This window comes from Littorina saxatilis, unplaced genomic scaffold (assembly GCF_037325665.1).
Source record: "Littorina saxatilis isolate snail1 unplaced genomic scaffold, US_GU_Lsax_2.0 scaffold_561, whole genome shotgun sequence".
NCBI lineage: Eukaryota > Metazoa > Mollusca > Gastropoda > Littorinimorpha > Littorinidae > Littorina > Littorina saxatilis.
Genome location: NW_027126295.1, coordinates 21,057 through 46,501, shown reverse-complemented (window position 1 = coordinate 46,501; position 25,445 = coordinate 21,057). Strand labels below are relative to the sequence as shown.

The 25,445-nt window shown below is 43.1% G+C and overlaps 1 protein-coding gene across 1 annotated transcript; it reads left to right on the top strand.

Annotated features, from left to right (window-relative positions):
* Positions 1-22,837: 22,837 nt before the first annotated feature.
* LOC138954761 (myb-like protein AA) lies at positions 22,838-24,235 on the top strand. The gene has a single exon (XM_070326531.1). The coding sequence runs from the start codon at positions 22,838-22,840 to the stop codon at positions 24,233-24,235; it is 1,398 nt and encodes a 465-aa protein (XP_070182632.1).
* Positions 24,236-25,445: the final 1,210 nt, after the last annotated feature.

Below are 25,445 nucleotides of genomic sequence, written 5' to 3'. Positions count from 1 at the left end.
ACTCCCACGAGATTTTTACTCCGGAGTAAACATTTCGTACGAAAATGTTACTCCCTTTACGAAAAAAGCACTCCCCCATTACACGAGAAAATTACTCCCCAAGACAGGTGAGTTCCGAGTAAACATTTCGTACAAAAATGTTACTCCCCTGACGAATAAATAACGAATAAATTACTTCACCCAAACACAAGCAATTTAACTTCCCATGCCAGGTGTACGAAATGTTTACTCCCTTGTCCCCTGTTAGTCTTGGTGGTGGAAGGGGTGGAAGGAGGGTAGCGCGACATTCGTGTGCGCGAGATCACTTATTGGCATTATCCCTTCGCCCGCATCCCATTTTTGCGTACGAGATTTTTACTGGAAGTAACAAAAATGGGGAGTAAACATTTTGTGGAGGGAGTAATTTGTTCGTGCCTTGGGGAGTTCTTTTCTTGCACGACAGGTGTACTCGGAGTAAGAATTTCGTACCAATTTATTTACTCCGGAGTAAATTTTTCGTGGAGTAAAAATTTCGTGTTACACCGGATCTTTGTAAATGAGAAACTCTATTGACCTTTGGAATCTTATCTTCACAAAGGCACAACAACATAATATGGCCAAGCAGGCCACAGCCAACTTTTCTCATAACAGTATTAATTATATCACAGTCATGGCTTTGACCTGAAAAGGAGATGACGCAAGAAAGTATATCTATCCTGTTGGCACTCGCTGTCGTTTATCTCTTAACCTACAAATATCGCAAGAGCGGATTATTTTATTTACAACCGTGGTATCATTGTCTTGACATAGTTCAATCCCTGTGACACCATCGAAAGCGTGTTTGTCTTGAAGCCATTGCCGTCACCTCAATGTCAAGGTCTTGACCCGGCATGGGTTAAAGGCACATTTCTTTCAATTGTGACAGGGGAGGCTACCACTCCTTTCACAACGGACTCTGCACCCGGGTTGTTGGCTTTAAAGTCAACACCTGTGGTTTGTAGAGTTCTGTTTGTGATGGGGTCTGGTGGTTTCCGATTGTCTGTATGTTCATGGAAACCTTCGGGTTTGCATAACAGTTTTTATAGGGCTAATTTCTTAGCCCTAACATTTTCAATCCTGTTTGATTGCACTTAGCTTCCCGAGGTGATCGTAGTGTTTCGGCACTCGGTTACATCTGGCGCTGCGAGCAGGATGGGACTCGGCATGATTTCTTCAGGTAATGGCATAATATGACCACTGAACATCACAATGAAAACCAGCGGCTCACCATCTCAAATCTGGCCATTATAGGGGTTAAGAACATCTCTCCATTTGGACACCTACCAAAAATTAACACACAAACTGCTTCCTGTGCAGAGTGCGAATTTCATGATGCATTATTTTTTGTCAGATTGCCACTGGAAACCGTTTACGAATTATTTCATCAAACCTGTCCCAGTCTGAACTCTGTCCCACTTTGAGCAGAAAGCGCATGTGTACGTGTCCCAGTGAAGGGTCGATGGCCTTATCCCATTGACACTCCAAGAACTGAGACAGTGGAGCAATCGTCTGTTAACTTAATTGTGGATGCATGCATGTGTGTGTGTGTGTGTGTGTGTGTGTGTGTGTGTGTGTGTTTGTGTGCGTGCGTGCGTACATGTGTGCGTGCATACGTGCGCGCGCGCATGTGTGTGTGTGTGCGGGCGTACGTGCGTTTGTGCGTGCGTGTGTGTGTGCGTGTATGTGCGTGCGTGCGTGCGTGTGTGCGTGCGTGCGTGTGTGCGTGCGTGCGCGTGTTTGCACGCTATTCTGTTTATGTGTGTGTACAGTGGATATCCATGGTCACTCGTTGGCTACTCTTCATGCTGAGGACGTGGACACTGGCCAGCTCCGTAGGTCAGTAATCACGTTCTCTATAGACCAAATATTACCTTTGTTGTTGTTGTTGTTGTTGTTGTTGTTGTTGTTGTTGTTGTTGTCGTAATGGGTCGTAAAGGTAAATGACCAGGTGACCATACGTATTAACATGTATATATATATGAATGTGAAAACCTATCGTAAAGCCAGAAGTTGCATCCTTTTCTTTCAGACTTTCTTTAATCACGCCGGATAAATAGTTACATCGTGTAAACTTGAGGTGGGTGGCAGTATATTCAGTGCTCAGAGAGCCGCCAAACATCCTGCTCTTAGCTTTTGGTAGTTGAAAAATGTTCAGTATATACTTTTCTTTGAATCCACGATATTACATTTGCTTAAATGCGATTTTAACCGTAGCTTCAGCATCATTAACTCTCTCAGGTACGTACTTTTTGTGGAATATTGGGACGTTTGGCCCTTGCACGCGACCCACTTATGCAGTTTTCACATGCTGTAATGTCATGAGGACCGGCACGGTTGGCCTAGTGGCAAGGCGTCCGCCCCGTGATCGGGAGGTCGTGGGTTCGAACCCCGGCCGGGTTGTACCTAAGACTTTAAAATTGGCAATCTAGTGGCTGCTCCGCCTGGCGTCTGGCATTATGGGGTTAGTGCTCGGACTGGTTGGTCCGGTGTCAGAATAATGTGACTGGGTGAGACATGAAGCCTGTGCTGCGACTTCTGTCTTGTGTGTGGCGCACGTTATATGTCAAAGCAGCACCGCCCTGATATGGCCCTTCGTGGTCGGCTGGGCGTTAAGCAAACAAACAAACAAAAAAATGTCATGAGTTAGCTACAATGTATCAAGGATTATGTGGTTCGACCGTTTTCTTGTGTCTTAAACCATTCAGGTTTTATGACGTTTTGTAGTATGATACCCACACATGAGTAGGTTACAGAACGCATAACAACTGCGGGAAAGACTTGTTACGACACGCATTACACTCATGTTACAGACCACATAACCACAGAAAACCCTTTTGTCGACATAAGATGAGAGCTACCCACTTTTACACGCCCAAAAGGTGAGCAGAGAAGTGTAAGAAGCTGACACTGAGACCGTGCATGAAGAAAAGACAAACGCTTTATTTCAGCAAGTTTTTCTTCACCATTGGAATGTGCTTACCCCATGGCACGGAAGTTCCTCCGCCACGGGACAAATATGGCCAATCTAGAGGACTATAGTAACAAAACTATCATTTTCAGGCCAATGTGGAATGACTAAACAAAGTTTAAGATGGGAGAGAGACTTAGACTTAGACTAAGAACATTTTATTGACATAAAGGGTAAACATTTTAAGCCAAGGGCCTAATCTTACAACGTGCCCTTTACATTCACACTAACACATCCGCACGCATATAAACAACATAATATGATGAATTCATTATAGGCATAACAAGTAAATGTACAGTAAATAAGCATAAGCACCACGGCCGCACGAAACACAAAATCTAATATACGAAGTAAAACAATATGAATACTATATGCTATGAATATGTAATATGGCGTGAATATAATTATTTAGTAACTAGAGGAATACCCGGCTTCGCCGGGGTGAATCGCGAGACAGAGACAGACAGCGTGGCGGTTCATCACAATTACCTCTGCAAGCGAAGTCCTGTCAAACGGGATTGAGCATTTTAGAGCTTATTTCTTAGCCCTATATTATCTGTTGTGGCTTCTCAAATGCCAGAACATACAGACAGACGAAAGCCGCTAGACCCCATCACAAACAGAACTCTACAATCAACAGGTTTTTTCCCACACACACACACACAAACACACACACAGAGAAGCCGTATATATATATATGTATATCTATATCTATAAATATATAGAGATAGGTGAGAGTGTATTTTTTGCGTGGCTATAAATTGATTCGACCTTTTCACTTTGACAGTAAGAACAACTTACGGGTGCAAGGGAAGCGTTCTGGACAGCGCAGTGACATTCTAAAAATAGTACCTCAGAAACGGGAATTTGGGGTGAACGGCGCGACAGAGACAGACAGCGTGGCGGTTCACCACAATCACCTTTGAAAGGCGAAGTCCTGTCAAACGGGATTGAGAATTTTTGAGCTTATTTCTTAGCCCTATATCATCTGCTGTGGCTTCTCACATGCCAGAACATACAGACAGTTAAAATTAATATTAAAAGTCCTACGGTTTTGAGCCATTAAGGACTTGAGTGTTTGTCCGCTTTCAAAAAGAGGAAAGAAAGAAACAAAAAATAAGGAGAGGAGGGCAGGGGGTGGGGTTGAGTTGATAATGCTCTGTGGAATTTGTTAAAAAGACAGTTAGTTAAAATTAATATTAAAAGTCCTACGGTTTTGAGCCATTAAGGACTTGAGTGTTTGTCCGCTTTCAAAAAGAGGAAAGAAAGAAACAAAAAATAAGGAGAGGAGGGCAGGGGGTGGGGTTGAGTTGATAATGCTCTGTGGAATTTGTTAAAATGAAAAGTAGTTAAGATGTTTCTTGGTAAGAATTATAAGTCTGTATTCTATATCTTGAATAACGGGTTTGTAAAATGATTTTTTTTTTTAATTCAAATCGAGTTAAAAAGTGGAACCTTTCAGGATCACCAATAAAACCAAATAGATGAGCAAGTAAGAGGAACACGAACAATAAATCTCAAAACTTTTTACAAATAAAAGGATTAAAATGTAAGCCACGAAGGCCGTGGTAATAAAAACAATATGTACAGTTTGGCGACTAGTGGGCCTTGGGTGAGGATATGTTGTCTAGAGGGTAGTCGCTGGAATCAGGAGGGATGGCGGGAGCCACTCGACCTCAAACTGAAACACGCTAATGTGATAATCTGGGCTTAGTTATACCCACAGCCCCATGTCCGAGTCCCTGACCAGTCGGCACAGCAGCAAGCTGTGTGACCAGCCTAGAGAACTGCTACTGCGCAGATAATCCTGGGGACTCAGACCATGGAGCTGCATATGGTCATATAAGGTTTTGAAGATAATTCTATTTGTAGCGCATGGAGCGAAAATGTGTTGAAATGAATAGGGTTCTCCACAATGGCAGGACTTGTTAAAGATATGGAAGCGGCAGCCGCCGGCACGGAGGCGTCTGAAGATAGTGAGGAGGTTTGTTGGCAGATCGGGGTGTAGATCGTTCATATCAATGGGTTGATAGGACAGAGATGTTACGTACTGACTTCGAATGAGTTTACGGATTTTACTGTAAAACTCGGTTACTGAGTAGCCGATGTTAGTGTTAGCTGGGCTAGATTCTGCCGCTTCTTTGGCAGCGACATCCGCCAGTTCATTTCCCCGGACCCCTACGTGAGAGGGGACCCAGAGAAATGATACGGATGTGCCGGATGAGATTAACTGGTGACATATAAAGAGGATTTCTCTTTGTAGCTCTGCCCGATTTGATGTGTTTCGATGCAGAGCTTGTAATGAAGAGCGCGAGTCAGAGCAGAAAACTACCGCACGCGGTGTGACTGGGAGGTCATTTATAAAAGTGCATGCCATGAGCAAGGCAAATAGCTCGGCTGAGAATATGGAGATGTCTTTATTAAGAGTATATCATACAGACAGACAAAAGCCGCTAGACCCCATCACAAACAGAACTCTATAATACATAGGTTTTTGCCCACACACACACACAAACACACACACACACAGAGAAGCCGTATATATATATGCATATCTGTATCTATAAATATATAGAGATAGGTGAGAGTGTATTTTTCGCGTGGCTATAAATTGATTCGACCTTTTCACTTTGACAGTAAGAACAACTTACGGGTGCAAGGGAAGCGTTGTGGACAGCGCAGTGGACAGCGCAGTGACATTCTAAAAATAATAGTAACTTACAACTGAACGGGAAAGCCACACGAAGGAAGGGAGATAAACGCCAAACACTGGAGAAGATAAGGAAGAGTTACTTATAATGGTGAAATGAACACAAAAACGAAAATGAGTTCAGCGCTGCGCGCTGAGAGCACGTGTTGAAATATCTCATCGATGATATTGTGTCCGGGGTGTAGCTGAATACGGTGTCCAAATTTGAAAAAGATCCACCGAGAACTTTGGCGTTGTGATGTGGTGTAGCGGCTATGGTGTGTCGGTATGGGGGCCCGGGTAAGCTGAGGTGGAACCAAAATAGCTGAGGTGGAACCAAAATCGGTTCCGCGCTGCGCGCTGAGAGCACGTGTTGAAATATCGACCAGGTTGTGTCGTGTCCCGGGTCTACTTGAATATGCCCACCAAATTTGAAGCAGATCCATCGAGAACTTTGGCCGTGCATCGCGCACAGACACACAGACACACAGATACACAGACAGACACACAGACACTAGTCGTATATATATATACTAGAGGAATACCCGGCTTCGCCGGGGTGAATCGCGAGACAGAGACAGACAGCGTGGCGGTTCATCACAATCACCTCTGCAGGCGAAGTCCTGTCAAACGGGATTGAGAATTTTAGAGCTTATTTCTTAGCCCTATATTATCTGTTGTGGCTTCTCAAATGCCAGAACATACAGACAGACAAAAGCCGCTAGACCCCATCACAAACAGAACTCTACAATCCACAGGTTTTTGCCCACACACACACACACAAACACACACACAGAGAAGCCGTATATATATATATATATGTATATGTTATAGCCCAAGTGGGAAATTCTTTGTTCTATGGTCCTCTTATATTTTCACTATCCCCACACTGCCTGAGATCACATTTGGCCATGTTGAAAACCCCAGAAGAACCCTCGCTATAGATTACAATGAAATTTTGAGCCGATGAAGACACATTTTCTAACTAAGACATTACGGGGTTTCAGCGTGACTTTTTATGTCGAGAAGAAAATCTTGTATCAAAACAAAGTTTTTCAAAATTTGGGTCCGAATCGGAGTATCTGTTAGATGGTAAACCCTACGTCTAATAAAGACTCCGGGTTGTATTTTAAGGGGGGGGGGGGGTGTCATTTGGTGTATGTGTGTGTTTGTTTGTAGTATACCGCCATGTTGAAAACCCCAGAAGAACCCTCGCTATAGATTACAATGAAATTTTGAGCCGATGAAGACACATTTTCTAACTAAGACATTACGGGGTTTCAGCGTGACTTTTTATGTCGAGAAGAAAATCTTGTATCAAAACAAAGTTTTTCAAAATTTGGGTCCGAATCGGAGTGGGGGTTATTTTTTTAAGTGTATTTATAACAGCAAACAATAACACACACAGATAATAACACACACACACACAATAACACACACACACACACAATAACACACACACACACACACACACGCGCGAACACACACACACACACACACACACGCGCGAACACACACACACACGAACACACATACACACGAACACACGCACACCTTTTAACTCAGAAATAGAATGAGACGAGGTCAAAGCCGCCTCTGTTCTTTCCTCTCACAGAGAGGGGGGCCGGGGGAAGGGGGGTAAACCAGGCAGTCGCGGCGTACTGGAGCGTGGCATAACGCTGCGGAGCGGCCGCGGTGTTGCCAAAGTTTAAAAGTTCAAAAGTTCAAAGTTCAAAGTTCCCTCTCTGTCTGTCTGTTCTGTCCTGTTCTGTCTGTCTGTCTGTTCTGTCCTCTCTGTCCTGTTCTGTCCTCTCTGTCCTGTTCTGTCCTCTCTGTCCTGTTCTCTCTGTCTCTGTCCTGTTCTCTCTGTCTGTCTGTCTGTTCTGTCTGTCTGTCTGTTCTATCTGTCTTGTTCTGTTCTGTCTCTCTCTGCCTTTCTGCAGTTCACCACTTTTTGACTCGGAATTGTTTACCATTCACTGTGCGATTTTTAGTGCACTAACATTACTCCCCAGAAAATGAGAGAAAAAGAGAGAGAGAAAAATAAAGAGCGAGAATCAAAGTCAACGCATACACGACTGTATTCATTAGTCGCTGCAGTACAGTTTGCTTGGCTGCTTGGTGGAGAAAGGGGGAACCATTCGCATCGTCAGTTCATACCACACCCCTGCCGGACCCCGTTCCGACAAACTATTCGTGCCGAATTGTCCCTTCCTGTTCTTTTTTTTTCTTCTTCTTCGTTTCAAGCCACGACAACGCAGAAACAAGTTAGGACAGATTATCGTTCCTGCTTCTACGAAACGTTCCTGCTCTTTTCTTTCTCACAGAAACAAGTTATATGCTTTCACGTTCACTTAAAAAACAAAAAAAACAACGGGAAAACCACCTCATATCATCTTCCAGAAGCTTAATATTCGATCAAATCAGTAAAACCACCCGTTCTGCTGAAGTCTGTTTTACTACTATCCACACTCGGCTTGTTCGTGCCGTGTCAAAGAGAAAAAAAGAAAAGAATAGTTCTCCCCAATTCTGTATTCTACCCGTTAAACAGAAACTGTATAGTTTTAAAAGATTCGTCCCCCCTTTGATCTCCCTTCAATGTGAATCTAAGAATCGTTCCTGCTCTTTTTTTTTTTTTTTTTTTTTTTTACTCACCACAGAAATAATGAACGGGGAAACACATTTGTGGGTGCTTAGACAAAAATATAACCCGTGTGTATAGTCTATTTTCTGTGGAGTCTGCTGCTGCTGCTGCTGTCGTCTCTTGTGTGTATCATCACAATTTGTGTGTGTGTGTGCCGCTATTATTTATAATTCCAGTTACTCTTTTAGTGAGAGATTTCCGAGGACACTAACTCTTTAATGTTATTGAGACAGACATAAAACTATAGCGTATAGAGAAGTTTCTATACACACACACACACACACACACACACACACACACACACACACACACACACACACACACACACAAACTCAACAACAAACAAACCCATGAGATGCCACAGTGCACTCGGAATCAAGTCATTGGAGAAGAAAAAAAAAAACCTTAAATACTCTTTGTAGAATCTGTAGTGAAAGATCTCCGAGAGAAAAGGTAAGACCTGCTGAATTATGTGTTAACTTTTTTTGCCTGCGATGCAAACAAACTCCCCAACAGAAATAAAAACAAAGAGAAAAAAAGAGCTGACTATTGTAAATAATGTAATAACAGGGAGAGAGTACAGGTCAACACATTGTTTGTTTGTATCCAATAGGTAACTATAAGTGCAAAACGGACACTAGTAACATTTCTGGTAACTAAATACTAAGCGAATAAGAGGGAGTCGATAAACCAGTGCCGACATAAAGAACTGACTTTGCGCGGCTCGCTGTGCCGATGATGACTTGTATAGTCTGTGTGAACGAAACAACGCAACTACTATAGTGGAGCGGTAGGCTACGGCGCCGGCCGCAGATTGTAGGTCGTCCTGTCTTAAAGTTTATTGACCTCCACAGCCGCACTAATGGCACGTTCTCCAAAAATTCAATGAGAGCCGTGTGCTAGTCACGCTATAGTACCTAATTTCTTCTATCAACAATGATCTTACATGCACCACACAACAGTATGAGTTGAAGTAGTTAGTACTTGTTTGTGTTGTGTGCATGATAATATAGTGACTGTGTAGAATGCATGCATTATAACGGCGGGGCTTTAGTACAAATCACGCTCACATTTCTCTAGGAGGAGTGTAAACTATGTGTTCACTAGACTATGCGATGAGAGCGTTTTGCCAGTATTGCATGAATGGGAAGATTATTTTACGTTACAACAACAACAACAGCGGGCTCACAACAGGCCGCTCACGAGATATTAGATCCGCGGTAGCGCAGCCGAAAGAGTGCCAGACCTTCCCCGCATTCCAACTTGCCCTTTTGACCGAGTGAACTTTCTCACTGGCACCTCGGAAGCATATTGGCAAGCAAGGCAAAAAAACAGGCTAACTAATATGCAGCTTACACCAAACCAGCACAATTTCGTTGTGGTTTTGAGTAAGATAGGTTAACACTGAGACGGTAACAAAATGAAACGAGACAAACAAACAGAAATAGACACAGAGATATAGATTGAAAGAGAGAGAGAGAGAGAGAGAGAGAGAGAGAGAGAGAGAGAGAAAGAGAGATAGAAAGAGAAAATCGACGCGTATATTTAGCTGCCGCAGTCTGCTTGGTGGGGTGGTGGATGGGGGGGGAAACCATTCGCATCGCCAGTTCACATACCCCCCTTCTCCCCCAGTTCATTCCGTTCTGCTGAAGTCTGGGAGTGAGTTTGGTGTCTATGTAAACTGTGTTTACTGGATTATGTGTGTTTATGTATGCGTATGTGTGTGTGTGTGTGTGTGTGTCAACACTGCTGCTTGCGTTATCACAGAGGAAAAGAATCATCTTTTAAAAAAAGAATATTTTCCCCCTCGTTCTTTATTTCACCTGAACAGAAACTGTATAGTGTTTTGGAAAGATTGAGAGAGAGAGAAAAAGAGAGGGAGAGAAAGAGAATGAAAGAAAGAAAAAGAGAATGTAGAATCTGCTGCTTGTCTCTTGTTTTTTGTGCATCACGATTTGTGTGTCGCTATATTTTAGTTGCTTGATGTGTGTGCCTCTGTTAGTATCTGACAGCTGTTGTTCCCTGCTTTGTACCTAACAATAATTTCTTCTATCAAAAATCTAAGACATTATATGCATGCATTATAACAGGGGCTTAGTACCGAAATCACGTTCACATTTCTTGAGGAGTGTTTGGTGTCTATGTAAACTTGCGTTCACTGGACTATATGTGATGGGATCAAAAGCGTTACAACTGGGAAGATTATTTTATCTATGAAAACAAAGGCAGTGTGTTTCCTCCGCCCTGAAAGAGCAAAAAATAGTATCAGTCCGCTGACGGCGTAATATAGTAACAGCACGCTCGCAGGCGAGCTCGCTCAGGAGATTAGATCCACGGTAGTACAGCTGGTGTTGCTATGCGCGGCCGTGTGTGCCGCCGAGAAAAAGAATACACACTGCTATTTCCAGTTCCTTTTTCCACACATCTCCTCAAACTTCCTTGCAAAGATTGGTGTCGAAATCGTAAAGGATTTCAACTATGTTGTTCCCGTGTGCATCAACTTTTGTTTGTGGTTTTTATTCATGTCACAAATTCCTGTTAGCTCCTTGCCTTGAACATTTTCTCTGTACATCAACTTTTGTTTTGTCGTTTTTGTAATATCACAATTTGTTGCTTGCTCTTTGTCTCTGTAAATGGGCTGAACTCGCTTCGTTTTTTTTATTTTTGTTTTTTTTTTACTGTATGGCTCAACTTCTTGTTGAGAGAGAGAGAGAGAGAGAGAGAGAGAGAGAGAGAGAGAGAGAGAGAGAGAGAGAGAGAGAGAGAGAGAGAGAGAGAGAGAGAGAGAATGAGAGAGAGAGCTCCTACGACTAAACTTTTGTTGTTTAGTTGTGTACATCACATCATCTTACAACTTTTGGCTCGGAATGATTGTTACCACCATTCTTTGTGCAATTGTAGTGGCAATGCATTCATAAGAAAATGAGAGATTGCCCGTTCTTCATTTTTAGTGATAGTAACACTTTCAAAAGGTATCAACACTACCGGTGCGTGCCACAAGGGAAAAACAGACTAATAATATTTCCAGCTCCACACCAACGGAAACATATGTTCCGATCTTTCTTTTTTCTCTCATCAACAATCACATGTTTGGGGAGAGAGAGAAAAACAAACAACAAGTCGTAGCAAACGCAGCACTTGTGTGTGTGTGTGTGCGAATCACAGATTGTCTAAAATCGTAAAAAGGGACTTTTTTTTTGATTTTCACATATCAAACAACTTTTAGCTCAAAAACGTATTTTTTCCCCCGTGTGCTGCATTGTCTTTGTTTTAAAATTGCGAATTGTGTCCAAAATAGTGAAGGTGGTCTTCTGAAACTGTCTTGTTGTCGAAATGTGAAAGGATTTTAACTATCATTTTTCCCCGTGTGCATCACACGTTTGCGTTTGCTCTTTGTAAATGTTGTCTACATCAATTTGTTTGTTGTGTAGTTTTATATCTCACAATTTGTGGCTTTGTTCTTTGTCTCTGTTAGGGGCCCCAACTCACTTCGTTTTTGAAGAAAGTCCCCAAATTATGTCGGCGTTTCATTTGTCTTTTGTTTTGTTCTTTTTCATTTTGTTTTCGTTGTCTTATATTGGGACTTATTTTTCAAACTGCGGTCGTTGGGAGATGTGATCAGTCTGACGGCCACCAGACAACCCCACCCTCTCCCGTGGTTATCTGCTTTATATAGATGTTGGTGTAAGATCGATGAGGCCTTGTGATTGGTTGATTTGTGTTTTTGGTTATGATTGGTCGGTCGGTTTTCTCTCGGGCGTTTTGATTGGTTGGAACCGAAGTACTTACCTATTATTCCTACGAGAAAAAAAAGTCCGCATTAGCACTAATTTTGATTGGCTGCTAATAATAATAATAATCATGATATTCCTCCGCGCAGAGAGATATATTATCCTCTTTAAAAAAAAAGTAGTGCTCATTTGCCATAATCCTATATTTTATAAGTACCTTTTTAGCAAAGTGCTCAAAAGTCACTAACACCACCACCACCTCCACTACTACTAACACAAAGACTCATTGTTATTTTAAAATTGTTTCGAAGCGAGTTTTTGGGGGCATACAAAATTAGTTCTCATTGCCAGAATCATATATTATGTTGTAGTCTATAACGGCACTTTTTTTTTAGCATCGTACTCAAAAGTCACTAACACCACCACTTCCACAAAGACTTTTTGTTGTTGAAATTCTTTCGAAGCGAGTTTTGGGGCCAAATAAACAGAAGTTCTCTTTTTGTCAGAATCATATATCTATAAGCCTGCACAGCACTTTTTTGTGTGGATCATCGTACTTAAATGTCCTGACATAATATCAACGCAGAAATGACGGTGAAAGGTTTCCTCCTTCTTTCTTTCTTTCTTTTCAATTCTGAATCTTTTCTTTTTTTTTCTTTGGGTAATTTTGTTTCAAATTGTGTGAGGTGTTTGTTTTTTTTTCTTGTCATTCTTGGGTGTGTGGATGGGTGTTTGGTTTCGAGTCTAGAAATAAAGTTGTACATTATAATTTATGGGAGTGAGAGTAGTAGTACGTTGTTCTTCGTCTTCTTCTTATAAAACTGTTTTGATTGAGATGACTACTGATATATGTGGGTAATTGTAGTGAGCGGCAAAAAGTTACTCCCCCCCAGTATACATTATTAATGCCCAGACACAACTTCGACACAGAAATGACGGTGAAAGGTTCCCCTCTTCTTTCTTTCTTCTCAATCATAAATCTTCTTTTTTCTTTGGTAATTCCGTTTCAAATTGTGTGTGAGTTTTTGTTTTGTTTCTCATTCTTGGTTTTTGGGAGTTTTGTCTGAAATAAAGTTGTACATCGTAATTTCTTGCTCGTCTTCTTCTTATTCGTCTTCTTTTTAAAACTTTTTGTTTGAGATGACTGATATAAGTTGAGCGAGAAAGTTACTCCCTCTTCTTTGACAAACACTAATACCCCTTTTTGACACACACACACACACATCACCACATGAAGAGAACGGGAAAAGAACCTCCTCTTTTTTCTTAATTTCTTTTCTTATTTTATTATTAATTGTGTGTGTGAGTTTCTCATTCTTGGTTTTCGGGAGTTTTGTCTGAAATAAAGTTGTACATCGTAATTTCTTGCTCGTCTTCTTCTTATTCGTCTTCTTTTAAAAAAAAACTTTTTGTTTGAGATGACTGATATAAGTTGAGCGAGAAAGTTACTCCCTAGTATACATTAATGTTCAGACACAACTTCGACACAGAAATGACGGTGAAAGGTTCCTCTCTTTCTTTCTTCTCAGTCCTGAATTCTTTTTTTTCTTTAATTTTATTTCAAATTGTGTGAAGTCTTTTTTCCCTTGTCATTCTTGGGTTTTTTTTGGAGGTGTTTGTTTTCGAGTCTGTGTTTGAGATGACTGATATAAGTTGAGCGAGAAAATTACTCCCATTCTTTTTGCAAACACTAATACCCCTTTTTGACACACACATCGCCACATGAAGAGAACGGGAAAAGAACCTCCTTTTTTTTCTTAATTTCTTTTCTTATTTTATTATTGTGTGTGTGTGTGAGTTTTTGTTTTGTTTCTTATTCTTGGTTTTGGGGTTTTATGTTTCGAGTCTGAAATAAAGTTGTAAATCGCGTAATTTCTTGCTCGTCTTCTCATTCGTCTTCTTTTTAAAACTTTTTGTTTGAGATGACTGATATGAGTTGAGCGAGAAAATTACTCCCATTCTTTTTGCAAACACTAATACCCCTTTTTGACACACACATCGCCACATGAAGAGAACGGGAAAAGAACCTCCTCTTTTTTTTTTATTTCTTTTCTTATTTTATTATTAATTGTGTGTGTGTGTGAGTTTTTGTTTCTTTCTCATTCTTGGTTTTGGGGTTTTATGTTTCGAGTCTGAAATAAAGTTATAAATCGTAATTTTATGAGTCGTTGTTATTCGTCTTCTTTTTAAAACTTTTTGTTTGAAATAACTGATATATAAGTTGAGCGAGAAAGTTACTCCCATTCTTTTTGCAAACACTAATACCCCTTTTTGACACACACATCGCCACATGAAGAGAACGGGAAAAGAACCTCCTTTTTTTTCTTAATTTCTTTTCTTATTTTATTATTGTGTGTGTGTGTGAGTTTTTGTTTTGTTTCTTATTCTTGGTTTTGGGGTTTTATGTTTCGAGTCTGAAATAAAGTTGTAAATCGCGTAATTTCTTGCTCGTCTTCTCATTCGTCTTCTTTTTAAAACTTTTTGTTTGAAATAACTGATATGAGTTGAGCGAGAAAGTTACTCCCTCCTCTTTACAAACACTAATACCCCTTTTTGACCCACACATCGCCACATAAAGAGAACGGGAAAAGAACCTCCTTTTTTTTCTTCATTTCTTTTCTTACTTTATTAATTGTGTGTGTGAGTTTTTGTTTTGTTTCTCATTCTCGGCGTGCTGCTCCAACAACTTTACAGCTTTGTTTCTTGGCAAAAAATCTCGGACTGCGTATACCGACCCAAAACCACTACTACTGAGACACTTTGAACTGCGTTTTGGATTTTTTGTTTTTGAAGTAGGGCCATTCACATTCACTGTAGCTTTCTCTGGATCAGTTTTCACTCCATTTTTTTGTTGGTGTTGTTTCGAGAACAAAAAGTTGCAATTTTGAAAGCATGGCGAAAGAGTCGGCTAGGAATCTTGATGATGATGATGGTGGTGTTGTTGGCGGATTTGAGCCAACAAAGTTTTTCTTTTCTTTTCTTCGCCCTCTAATAATATTAAGATATCTACAACCAAAAACGCCGCAGCAAACCACACAAACTCCGAGAGAGAGAGAGAGAGGGAAAAATGAGAGAGAAAGAACGGAACCGTGGTAGAAATAGTTATTAGTAGTATAATACACCGCCGGCCCCGCCCACTTCCGTGTGTAGTAAGTTTAGTAGGTCTTATAAATACCGTGGCACAATTCGATCGATTTCACTTCACCGAGGAAGACCCGCGGCCGCGAAAGGCTACTAACCACACATACACACACAGTTGTTGCTACTGTATGTATTGCTACATGTATTGCTACTATTGCTACTATTGCTACTACTACTACTACTACTACTGGCATATTTACAACAACTATCTTTTTTTCCCTGGCATGATCATGATCTCGTCAGAACAAAAATCGCCACTAGACCTTACTATTTCGGGAGGAGAAAAAGGAAACAGACAAGCAGTAGAAGAAAAAGAAAAAAAAGCGATGACCAAGAGAGGTCGAAAGCGGAAATGTCGAAATATATGGAGCAGCAATTACATCAAGAAAGAATTAGAAGCCTGTAGTACTAGTACTCAAGTAACAAACCCGATGGTGATGGATACTGACGATGATGATTATGATGAGGAAATAATAGACGAAAGTACTAGCGATAATGATTCTATTATAACGTGTACTTCGGACGGTGGTGGCAGCGTGTTGGTGGACGAAAGGCTATTTGAAGAAGAAATACAAAATGATTGGCCCTACGAATATGTATTCTCACCAAAGAAACCAAAAAAAGAGCCTCTAGTAGCGCGGCGACCATCATCATTAAGAAAGCAGCAACAACCTACTCGAAAGAAAGTCAAATTCACCACCTTAACTCCTCTTCCTCCTTCAGTTTTGACCAGTCTCGGTACAGAACAACAGCAGCAGCACCACCACCAGCAAGAACAAACAAATCACACAGAACAACAAATCGAAATTGATTGTGAAGAAGAAGAATCTCTCATCATGCACAACAACCATCTTACCACCACCGGCGCGGCCTCTTCTTCTGATCATCTTACTACACCTGACACTATTAACAACGACGACAAGTTTGACGATATCCTCAGCTTTATTGCTGATGAAAATGAGTTTGAAGATGATTTCTACTATCAGAATATAGTCTACGATCCGCCGACAGACGCCCCTCTATCGGTTTTGTTTGATTGAAGGGAGAGATCGAGAGAGATGGCCAGCCACACCCCTCCCCGGTTTTTTTTTCATTGGTCGCTGTGTTTTAAACTAGTGTATGTGTGTGACTTTTTTTACTTTTAGTCTTGTATTTTTCCCATAGAGAAAATGTACAAAAGAGGGGGCGCGCCCCTCTCCTGATTCTCTCTATACAAAAAAAAGAAGAATTCGGATGTAATAATGTTATCAAATGTATACTGATGGCCGTAGTATTGGTATGGAAATTCTCGCCGGTCAAGGTTTACCTCAACCATGACTTTTTGCCCGAAGTAGTAGTAGAAGTAGTAGTAGTAGCCACAGAGATTGCGGTTTTGGATGATGAGGTAGATTTTTTGACCGCCAAACGAATTCTTCCTCACCACCCAATGAACGGTCGACCACCTCTTATAACGGCCGCGAAGTTTATCTCACTATAGTTGCAGACCTCGTTGGGCTGTAGATACTACTACATACTGTTTTGGACTTGATAACAGGTTTTCTTGAGAGATCCCACTCTGTATACGAGAATCAGACTATGTTTAAGAGCAAAACAAGTTGACGCTGCTTTTTTGTTTGTTTGTTGCTTCAAGCTTTTATAAAATTGAAAAAATATATCACCCGGCCGGGGGCGGTGGTTGTGGTGGTAGTAAAAGGCAGACAGCAATTGAACGGGCCGTGATGAAGTCTGTGTGATGGCATTCCACTAATAGTTATTGGTGGAAGAGAGAGAGAGAAAGAGAGCCGGTCGGAAGTCAAAGACTATACACACATCAACCAAAAAAAAAAGGGATAGCTGAATGAAAGAAGAAGAAAGCAACAGGAAAACTGAGGAAAAAAAAGGGATAAAAACAAAATGGAAAAAACAAATATTTTAACGAGAAGAAGATTGATTTGGTGAGATCAAAACAATTATTATTATTATTATTATTATTCAGTCATTCTACACTGAATGATTGTATAGAGGAAGCACTAGACGGCGCTGATCAGTCTTTCTCTCTCTCTCTCTTGAAGTAAATGTTTGTTGTTTGGAGGGGAAGGGAGAAGACTTCACCTCCTGAGAAACTCTAAACATTATCATCATAATATAGTCTTGAGTGACATCCCGCCACAGTTTGTTGTTGGTGGGGCTGGCTGGGCATGTAGTAGTAGCACACATGATCTTTTCAGCCTGTCTACAGGTCCTCCCTTCTCCCCCACCCCCACACCCCGCGCGCAGCCCCCCCCCCCCCTCCCTCCCCTCTCACATGACACACATACACACACACACACCACGTTCTCGCCACGCCGCCAACGCTTTTGCTGTAGTACTGAGAGAGAAAGGCCGAATGCTTAGCGCAGGGTTGCCAACTTTCAAGTCCCGGTATCAGAAATATCAGCCAGCAGAGCGGCGACCTTTCTCTCCTCCCCCCCCTCCCCCTCTCCCGTTCCAGAGATCGTTAAAACAACATCGGCTTTTTTTTCTTTTTTTTTAAAGCACTATATTGCTGTCACTAGTGTGACATGATGATGATGATGATGATGATGATGATGATTGATCTACTACTACAACAACAACAACAACAACAAATCTGAGGGTGAGATGGATTAAGTTCTGAAGCAGCACTATACTGCCGACCGAGATAACTATACTACTACTACGTGGCGGCAGCAGAACATGAACAAAGAGAGAGAGAGAGAGAGAGAGAGAATGGGGGAATCTACCTTACACAGCTGGTGCCGGGAGAGAAAAAGTCAGAAACTGAGATAAACGGCAAACGGGTAAAAGGGGACCATTCTCAACTACAACTGTTTTCTTCAACACCGGGTCGGCGACTTGGAAGAAAAACGGCAGAAAACCAACCGGCGCCACACAGTTTTTAGCGAGAAAACTATACAGCTCCGTTTTGCTCGCCTCGGGCGGACCTGGTGGAGAGAACAACCAGAAATTGAGAAAAACGGCAAACGGTCTTTGCCGAGCTGCTGCGGCTATGTTCGACAACCTCTAAAATCGCACACAGCAAGATTTCCCGCAGTTTGTGAATGTGTGTGTGTGTGTGTGACTTTTTCTCTCTCTCTCTCTTTCTTTTTCCCTGTATAAAGTTTTTCTTCAATCAATATTCCCGCTCCCCTATCGACACACATAGCAGCCTTTAAATACCATATGTTAACACTGACTAGCCGGCACAAACCCTTGTGCCCTCAACGAGGACGGATCATCGACTATACTGGAGCAGCAAGCAAGCAAGCAGCAGCAAGCAGAGAGAGAGAGAGAGAGAGAAAGACAGAAGGAGATCGAGCCACTGACCACAACAACAACAACAACAACTATGGCCGCGACTCGAGGGATTATAACGACAACAACAACAACAACAACAACAACTGGTCATGCTGAAATGGAGCAGCAGCGGGACAATGATGAGACACTTACTACATATTCATTATATATGCAGGACCCCCGCCTGAAAAATCGTCGGATTATGACGGCCGCCGGTGGTGGTACAACGACTAGAGGTCAAAAGCGGAAACATGGCCGGGACTCTGACGACTGTTTTATTGTGGAGCTAAAAGCGGCGACGACCAGTACTACTCCTGCGATGATGGCGGCCCCTGGTGACGGTACGCGGCAGGCGCCGGTACTAGTCGTGATGGACTCTGATGATGATGACGACGATAATGACGATGACGAAAATACTTCCGAGCAACAGGAGGAGGAGGAGGAAAAGGAGGAGGAGGAGGAAAAGGAGGAGGAGGAGGAGGAGGAGGAGGAGGAGGAGGAGGAGGAGGAGGAGGAGGGGGAGGAGGAGGAGGAGGGGGAGGAGGAGGGGGAGGAGGAGGAGGGGGAGGGGGAGGACGCCACCACCTCTACCATGCAGTTTCCGTATGGCGAAAGCCGCGGAGATATGGACGAAAGAGCGGAACGGCAGCAAAGGTTGGCGTCGATATCGACATCCTATATGGACGCTGAAACATTTCAGCGACTGAAACGCGTTCTCGGGAGTATTGACGCGAAATGCGCCGCTGGTGTTTCTGCAGTTAACGAATTACTGAACCGCCGGCCTAGCAGTGTGGCCGCACCACCAGCGCAGCCCCCTCCCCCCTCCTCCCAGGACACTAACACACAATGATGAAACCTCCTTCCCCCCTCCCCCATAATAAGTGTGTTTATAGTATAATAAACCAATATATAAGGACTCTGGTGGCTTCCCCGCTTATATGTTTTGTATGTGTGTGTGTGTGTGTGTGTGTGTGTGTGTGTGTGTGTGTGTGTGTGTGTGTGTGTGTGTGTGTGTGTGTGTGTGTGTGTGTATCCCAAGAGGGTAGCCTGGCGCAGGTCGCCGAACCCACACATATACATACACGGCCCCAGTGAAAAATACACACTCACACACACGCAACACTCACACGAACACTTACACGCAACACTCACTCACAAACACACGAACACGCAAACACACGAACACGCAAACACACGAACACGCAAACATACTCACTCACAAACACACGAACACGCAAACACACTCACTCACAAACACACGAACACGCAAACACACGAACACGCAAACACACTCACTCACAAACACACGAACACGCAAACACACTCACTCATAAACACACGAACACGCAAACACACTCATTCGCAAACACACGAACACGCAAACACACGAACACGCAAACATACTCACTCACAAACACACGAACACGCAAACACACTCACTCACAAACACACGAACACGCAAACACACTCACTCACAAACACACGAACACGCAAACACACTCACTCATAAACACACGAACACGCAAACACACTCATTCACAAACACACGAACACGCAAACACACTCACTCGCAAACACACTCACTCACAAACACACTCACTCACAAACACACGAACATACACACCGTATAAAGCAAAAATAAAATAAAAAGCGTTTCTAAACGTGTTTCCAGTTCCTCCAAAAAAAAATATAAAAAATAAAAGAATGACAAATAATCAAATAAGTAAAACACACACAACGACAGAGGGCCCGGTAGCCGCTCAGTCTGCCATAAGTACAGGTGGCTGAATACAGCTAAACACGCAGACACCTGGGTAGCGCGACTCCGTTGCTGTTAGCTTTCCACTGGGAGGAAGCGACCCGAATTTCCCAGCAATGGGACAATAAAGTAATGAAAATGAAATGAAAAAAACCCCGAGTGAAACCTATACACACCCCTATACCGGGGGTGTGCAATGAGAGTGTGTGTGATTGTCCGAACGAGTGGGTTGTATCTCTCTCTCTCTCTCTCTCTCTCTCTCTCTCTCTCTCTCTCTCTCTCTCTCTCTCTCTCTCTCTCTCTCTCTCTCTCTCTCTCTCTCTCTCTCTCTCTCTCTCTCTCTCTCTCTCTCTCTCTCTCTCTCTCTCTCTCTCTGTGCGCTGTGCAGTGATGCCGTGTGAGATGAAATTTTATACGGCCAGTAGATTGCAGCCATGTCGGCGCATATTTACCTTTCACGGCCTATTATTCCAAGTCACACGGGTTATAGGTAGACAATTATTAACTGTGCCTAAGCAATTTTGCCAGGAAAGACCCTTTTGTCAATCGTGGGATCTTTAACATGCACACCCAATGTAGTGTACACTGGGGGGAGAGTTCGGACACTGAAGAGAGTCTGCACACAAAGTTGACTCTGTGAAAAATAAATTTCCGCCGAACCTGGGATCGAACTCACGCTGACAGCGGCCAACTGAATACAAATCCAGCGCGCTACCACTAACTGAGCTATATCCCCGGGAAAAAGGAGTTGAACTACTACAAAACAACAACACACACATTTTTTCCTGCTTTGTGTGCGTATATATATAGAGAGAGAACGATCGGTGAGACAAAATTTCACCTTTTTCTTTTTTCTTCTTGTGAGATTATGGATTTCTGTACTACGAGGAGGATAACGAACACTAAGGTCGACAGCGTAGCACTAATATCATCAGCAAAGACAGAAGCAGTCTGTGAAATGGGAATTCCAGAACATATAGTCATGCAAGTTATTGAAAATCGACGCCTAGATTTTGCTGATGGAGAATTCGACAGCGTAGAGAAACTTTATCTCGCAGCTTACGAGATCGCACAGAGTCCGGAGAAACAGTCAGAATTAGCAAGAAAACTGTACTTAGCCGAAGAAAAAGAAGAAGAAGAAGAAGAAGAACGCCGTCGTCGTCGTCGTTGCGAACAACTAGTTCCTCGAGCGTCGTCGTCGTCGTCGTTTGCACTAATAAAGGAACGCGTACGATTCTTAGCCAAAGAAAACCAGAACTTGAGAAACCGTAAATTCTGCCGAGCTTGTTTAAAAGTGGAGCTAGCTAACAGTGGTATTACTTTCTTACCCTGCGGACATTTTCTCACCTGTGAAAAATGCTCGAACATCTTTGACGATTGTTTGGCTTGCGGCAAGAAAATCATGGGGACCGTCCGCACATTTCTGTCGTAAAAGTGAGTAATTATTATTTTGTGTCAACACACACAGCCACCAATTTTTCCACCACTACCCCCCCCCTGTCCAGGCAGAATATTGAAATGAAATTGGAAGGAGAGAGAGAGAGAGAGAGAGAGAGAGAGAGAGCCGGCCAAAGACTATACACACAACAAGGGGGGAAAAAAAAAGACAAGACATTTTTCTGAGGAAGACAATAAGACTGGAGCCTCAACATATAGTAGTCTAAAAACAAACCCATATACTACTACTACTACTAACGGATAGTGCCGCAAGGGGAGATAACAAATAATGATGGGTCCTTCCACAAAGCTGCATCATTGTACCCAAAAAAAAGCGTGACACGACACACTGCTTCGTGAAAATTGAAAGTGTCTGAAATAAACAAATTGAACTAGTGTGTCAACCGTCAACAAACAAACATCATCGTCTGTGTGAACAAATCCATTTAACATTGAGTTTACCGTCATGTAGCTGAACAACGATGTAGGATTTAGACTGGTGGGAGGGAGGAGCTAACAAATCATCGCCTATTTTCGCCGCCGCGGCGCACTTGACGTCAGCGGGCATGTGCTTTTGTGACCCGTGATTCGATTGGTCCGCCGGCTGGGCCGGCTTGTGAATGAATGTGTTGTGAATGGAATTCTTTTTGTGGTGACGCCCCGTCATTGATATGCGACTCTGAAGCAAGCCGCCGGGCCCGGTAGCAAGGCAAGCCAGCCCAGCCCAGCCCAGCCACAGCCGCTGCGCCACGTCTGACTCTATATCGATTTTTTTTGACTGTACGGGCAAATTTGCCGCACGGTTGTTTTCCCTCCCCCCCTTGACATCTCTCCCAACATTTCGTACGTTTCTTTTCGCGATTTTCACTTTTTGAGCAAAAGTCCGCGCCCCAAAATAATATCAGATCCCGGGCCAAGTTGTTCTTCCGTTCTTCTTCTTTCTCCCCCCTTCCCCTCCAGGGTGTGTGTGTGTGTGTGTGTGTGTGTATAAATGCCGTACGGGTCAGCTCGAAGGGACACTTGGCCTCACAACCACTACACGAGAGGAGGTTGTTCTTGTCTCAGTTGAATGGTTCTCCTACTACTACCACTCATACTAATAGTACTACCAATACTACTTGTACTTAAAAGTACGTTCTTTTTTCTTAACAGTATGATGGCTAGTAACACACGGAACAACGACGACGGCGGCCGCTGTGGCCGCACGGTGGCACCGACCGGCACGATGATAACAAGAGGTCAAAAGCGAAAACTTCATCGACAGAATACAGTATGGAACATCCAGAAAGACCACGATGAACAGCAACAACAACAACAAGAACAACAAGAACAACAACAAGAACAGCAAGAACAACAACAAGAGCCTAGTGGTGGTGGTGTTGTTGCTACCCCGTGGCAGCGCCCACTGAGAAAACAATTAAAACCCAAGAAAATTGTTAAATTTGCCACCACCACCATTACTACTACCACCACTACCACCAACACCGCCAACAACAGCAGCACCAGCGTGGATGACAAACAACAACAACAACAACAACAACAGTTGGATGAAGTTTTTCCAGACATCAATGATGAAATCGAACTCGACTGCGAAGACGATGATTTTGACGAGGAACCGATGGTACATGACGCGGAACAAGACGTCGACTCTGCGATCGCCACCACCACAACCGTGACCAGTCAACCACCGCCAGCACCACCCGCGGCAGCAGCCCCAGACGTCATCAACAACACCGACGATGACGACGACGAAAAAACCAATTCCAAAGAGCAACAACAACAACAACAACAACAACAACAACAACAACAGCAAGAGCCCGTCGTCGTCACCACTGCCACAGCCATGCCGCAGTTTTCCGAAGAAGGGATGTCAGCGATAGCACCACCCACGCGGGCGGCCCCGCCGGACACCATCACCACCATCAACAACAACAACAACAACAACAACAACAACAACAACGATGACGACGACGATGACGACGACGATGACGACGACGATGACGACGGTTATTATGTCTGCAGTAGTAGCGAAGACGAGACATACCCGAGCCCACCAACGCTGCCGGACCCCAACACCAACGCCACAACAACAACAACAACAACAACAATGACCAGTCAACCACCGCCAGCACCACCCGCGGCAGCAGCCCCAGACGTCATCAACAACACCGACGATGACGACGATGAAAAAACCAATTCCAAAGAGCAACAACAGCAACAACAACAACAACAACAACAGCAAGAGCCCGTCGTCGTCACCACTGCCACAGCCATGCCGCAGTTTTCCGAAGAAGGGATGTCAGCGATAGCACCACCCACGCGGGCGGCCCCGCCGGACACCATCACCACCATCAACAACAACAACAACAACAACAACAACAACAACAACAACGATGACGACGACGATGACGACGACGATGACGACGGTTATTATGTCTGCAGTAGTAGCGAAGACGAGACATACCCGAGCCCACCAACGCTGCCGGACCCCAACACCAACGCCACAACAACAACAACAACAACAACAACAACAATGATGGATACGATTGACTAATAACACTCCCCCCCCCCCCCCCCTTGTTCAAGATCGGTGGTGGTGGAAGATAGACGAGAGACGTCTAAGTTTATGTCGTTGTTGTATTTTGTTATTATTATTATACGAAGAGAGGTGGTGGTGGTGGCGGTGATCACTGACGTGTGAGATATTATAAAAAAAAAAACACTGGTAGAGAAAGTATACCCCGCCTTTCATTTGTTGGGTATACTCATTCGATTGCCGGGCCAGCTCGCTTGAAGGTACCCCGCTGTTGTCGTCGTTAGATATTGTACGTGTAACATGATATAATAAGTGTGGTGTTGAGTGTAATAAAACTATATATATATATAAAGACTCTTGTGGTTTTCTGTTTGTGTGTCTGTGTAGTGTGTGTGTGTGTGTGTGTGTGTGTGTATGTATGTGTGCGCGGTTGAAAGAAATCTAAAAAATTGAATTCTCCTTCTGCCTCTCTCCATTCTTTTTCTCTGTGTGTGTGTGTGTGTGTGTGTGTGTGTGTGTGTGTGTGTGTAGTGTGTGTAGTGTGTGTATGTGTAGTGTGTCCCAGGAGGATAGCCTGGTGCAGGTCGCCGAACCCACACATATACATACACGGCCCAAGCGAAAAATACACACTCACACACACACACGCACACACATACAACACTCACCGTCACAAACGCATGAACACGCACACACACTTACAAACACACGCACACGCACATACAATACACCACCAACAATAAATGTTTCTGTTCATAATTTATTAAAATCCTAAAAACACAATCCTAAACAATACATAATTACCAGATCGGAATAAAAGCACACAAATTAAATGCTGTCAAAGCAGACGACACAAAACAAACATTTTCTGGGGCAGGGGAAGATAATAAGACTGGAGTTATCCCCCCAACATACAAGTTAAAGACTGACCCATTCTAACGGATAGTGCAGGGGAGATAACAAAAATGGTGATTTAAGAAACTCTCTCTTTGCGAAGAGATTTTGCTTTATAGAGTCTGTATCTGTGGGGTGTGCGTTCGTGTGTCCGTGTGTACTGTGTGTGTGTGTGTGTTTGTGAGTGTGTATGTATGTGTAGTGTGTTTCTGAGTGTGTATGTATGTGTAGTGTGTTTCTGAGTGTGTATGTATGTGTAGTGTGTTTCTGAGTGTAGTGTGTGTAGTGTGTGTAGTGTGTCTCAGGAGGGTAGCCTGGCGCAGGTTGCCGAACA

What these genes read in the sequence shown, in the direction of transcription:
- LOC138954761 (XM_070326531.1), top strand. Translation starts at nt 22,838, where the DNA reads ATGGCTAGTAACACACGGAACAACGACGACGGCGGCCGCTGTGGCCGC.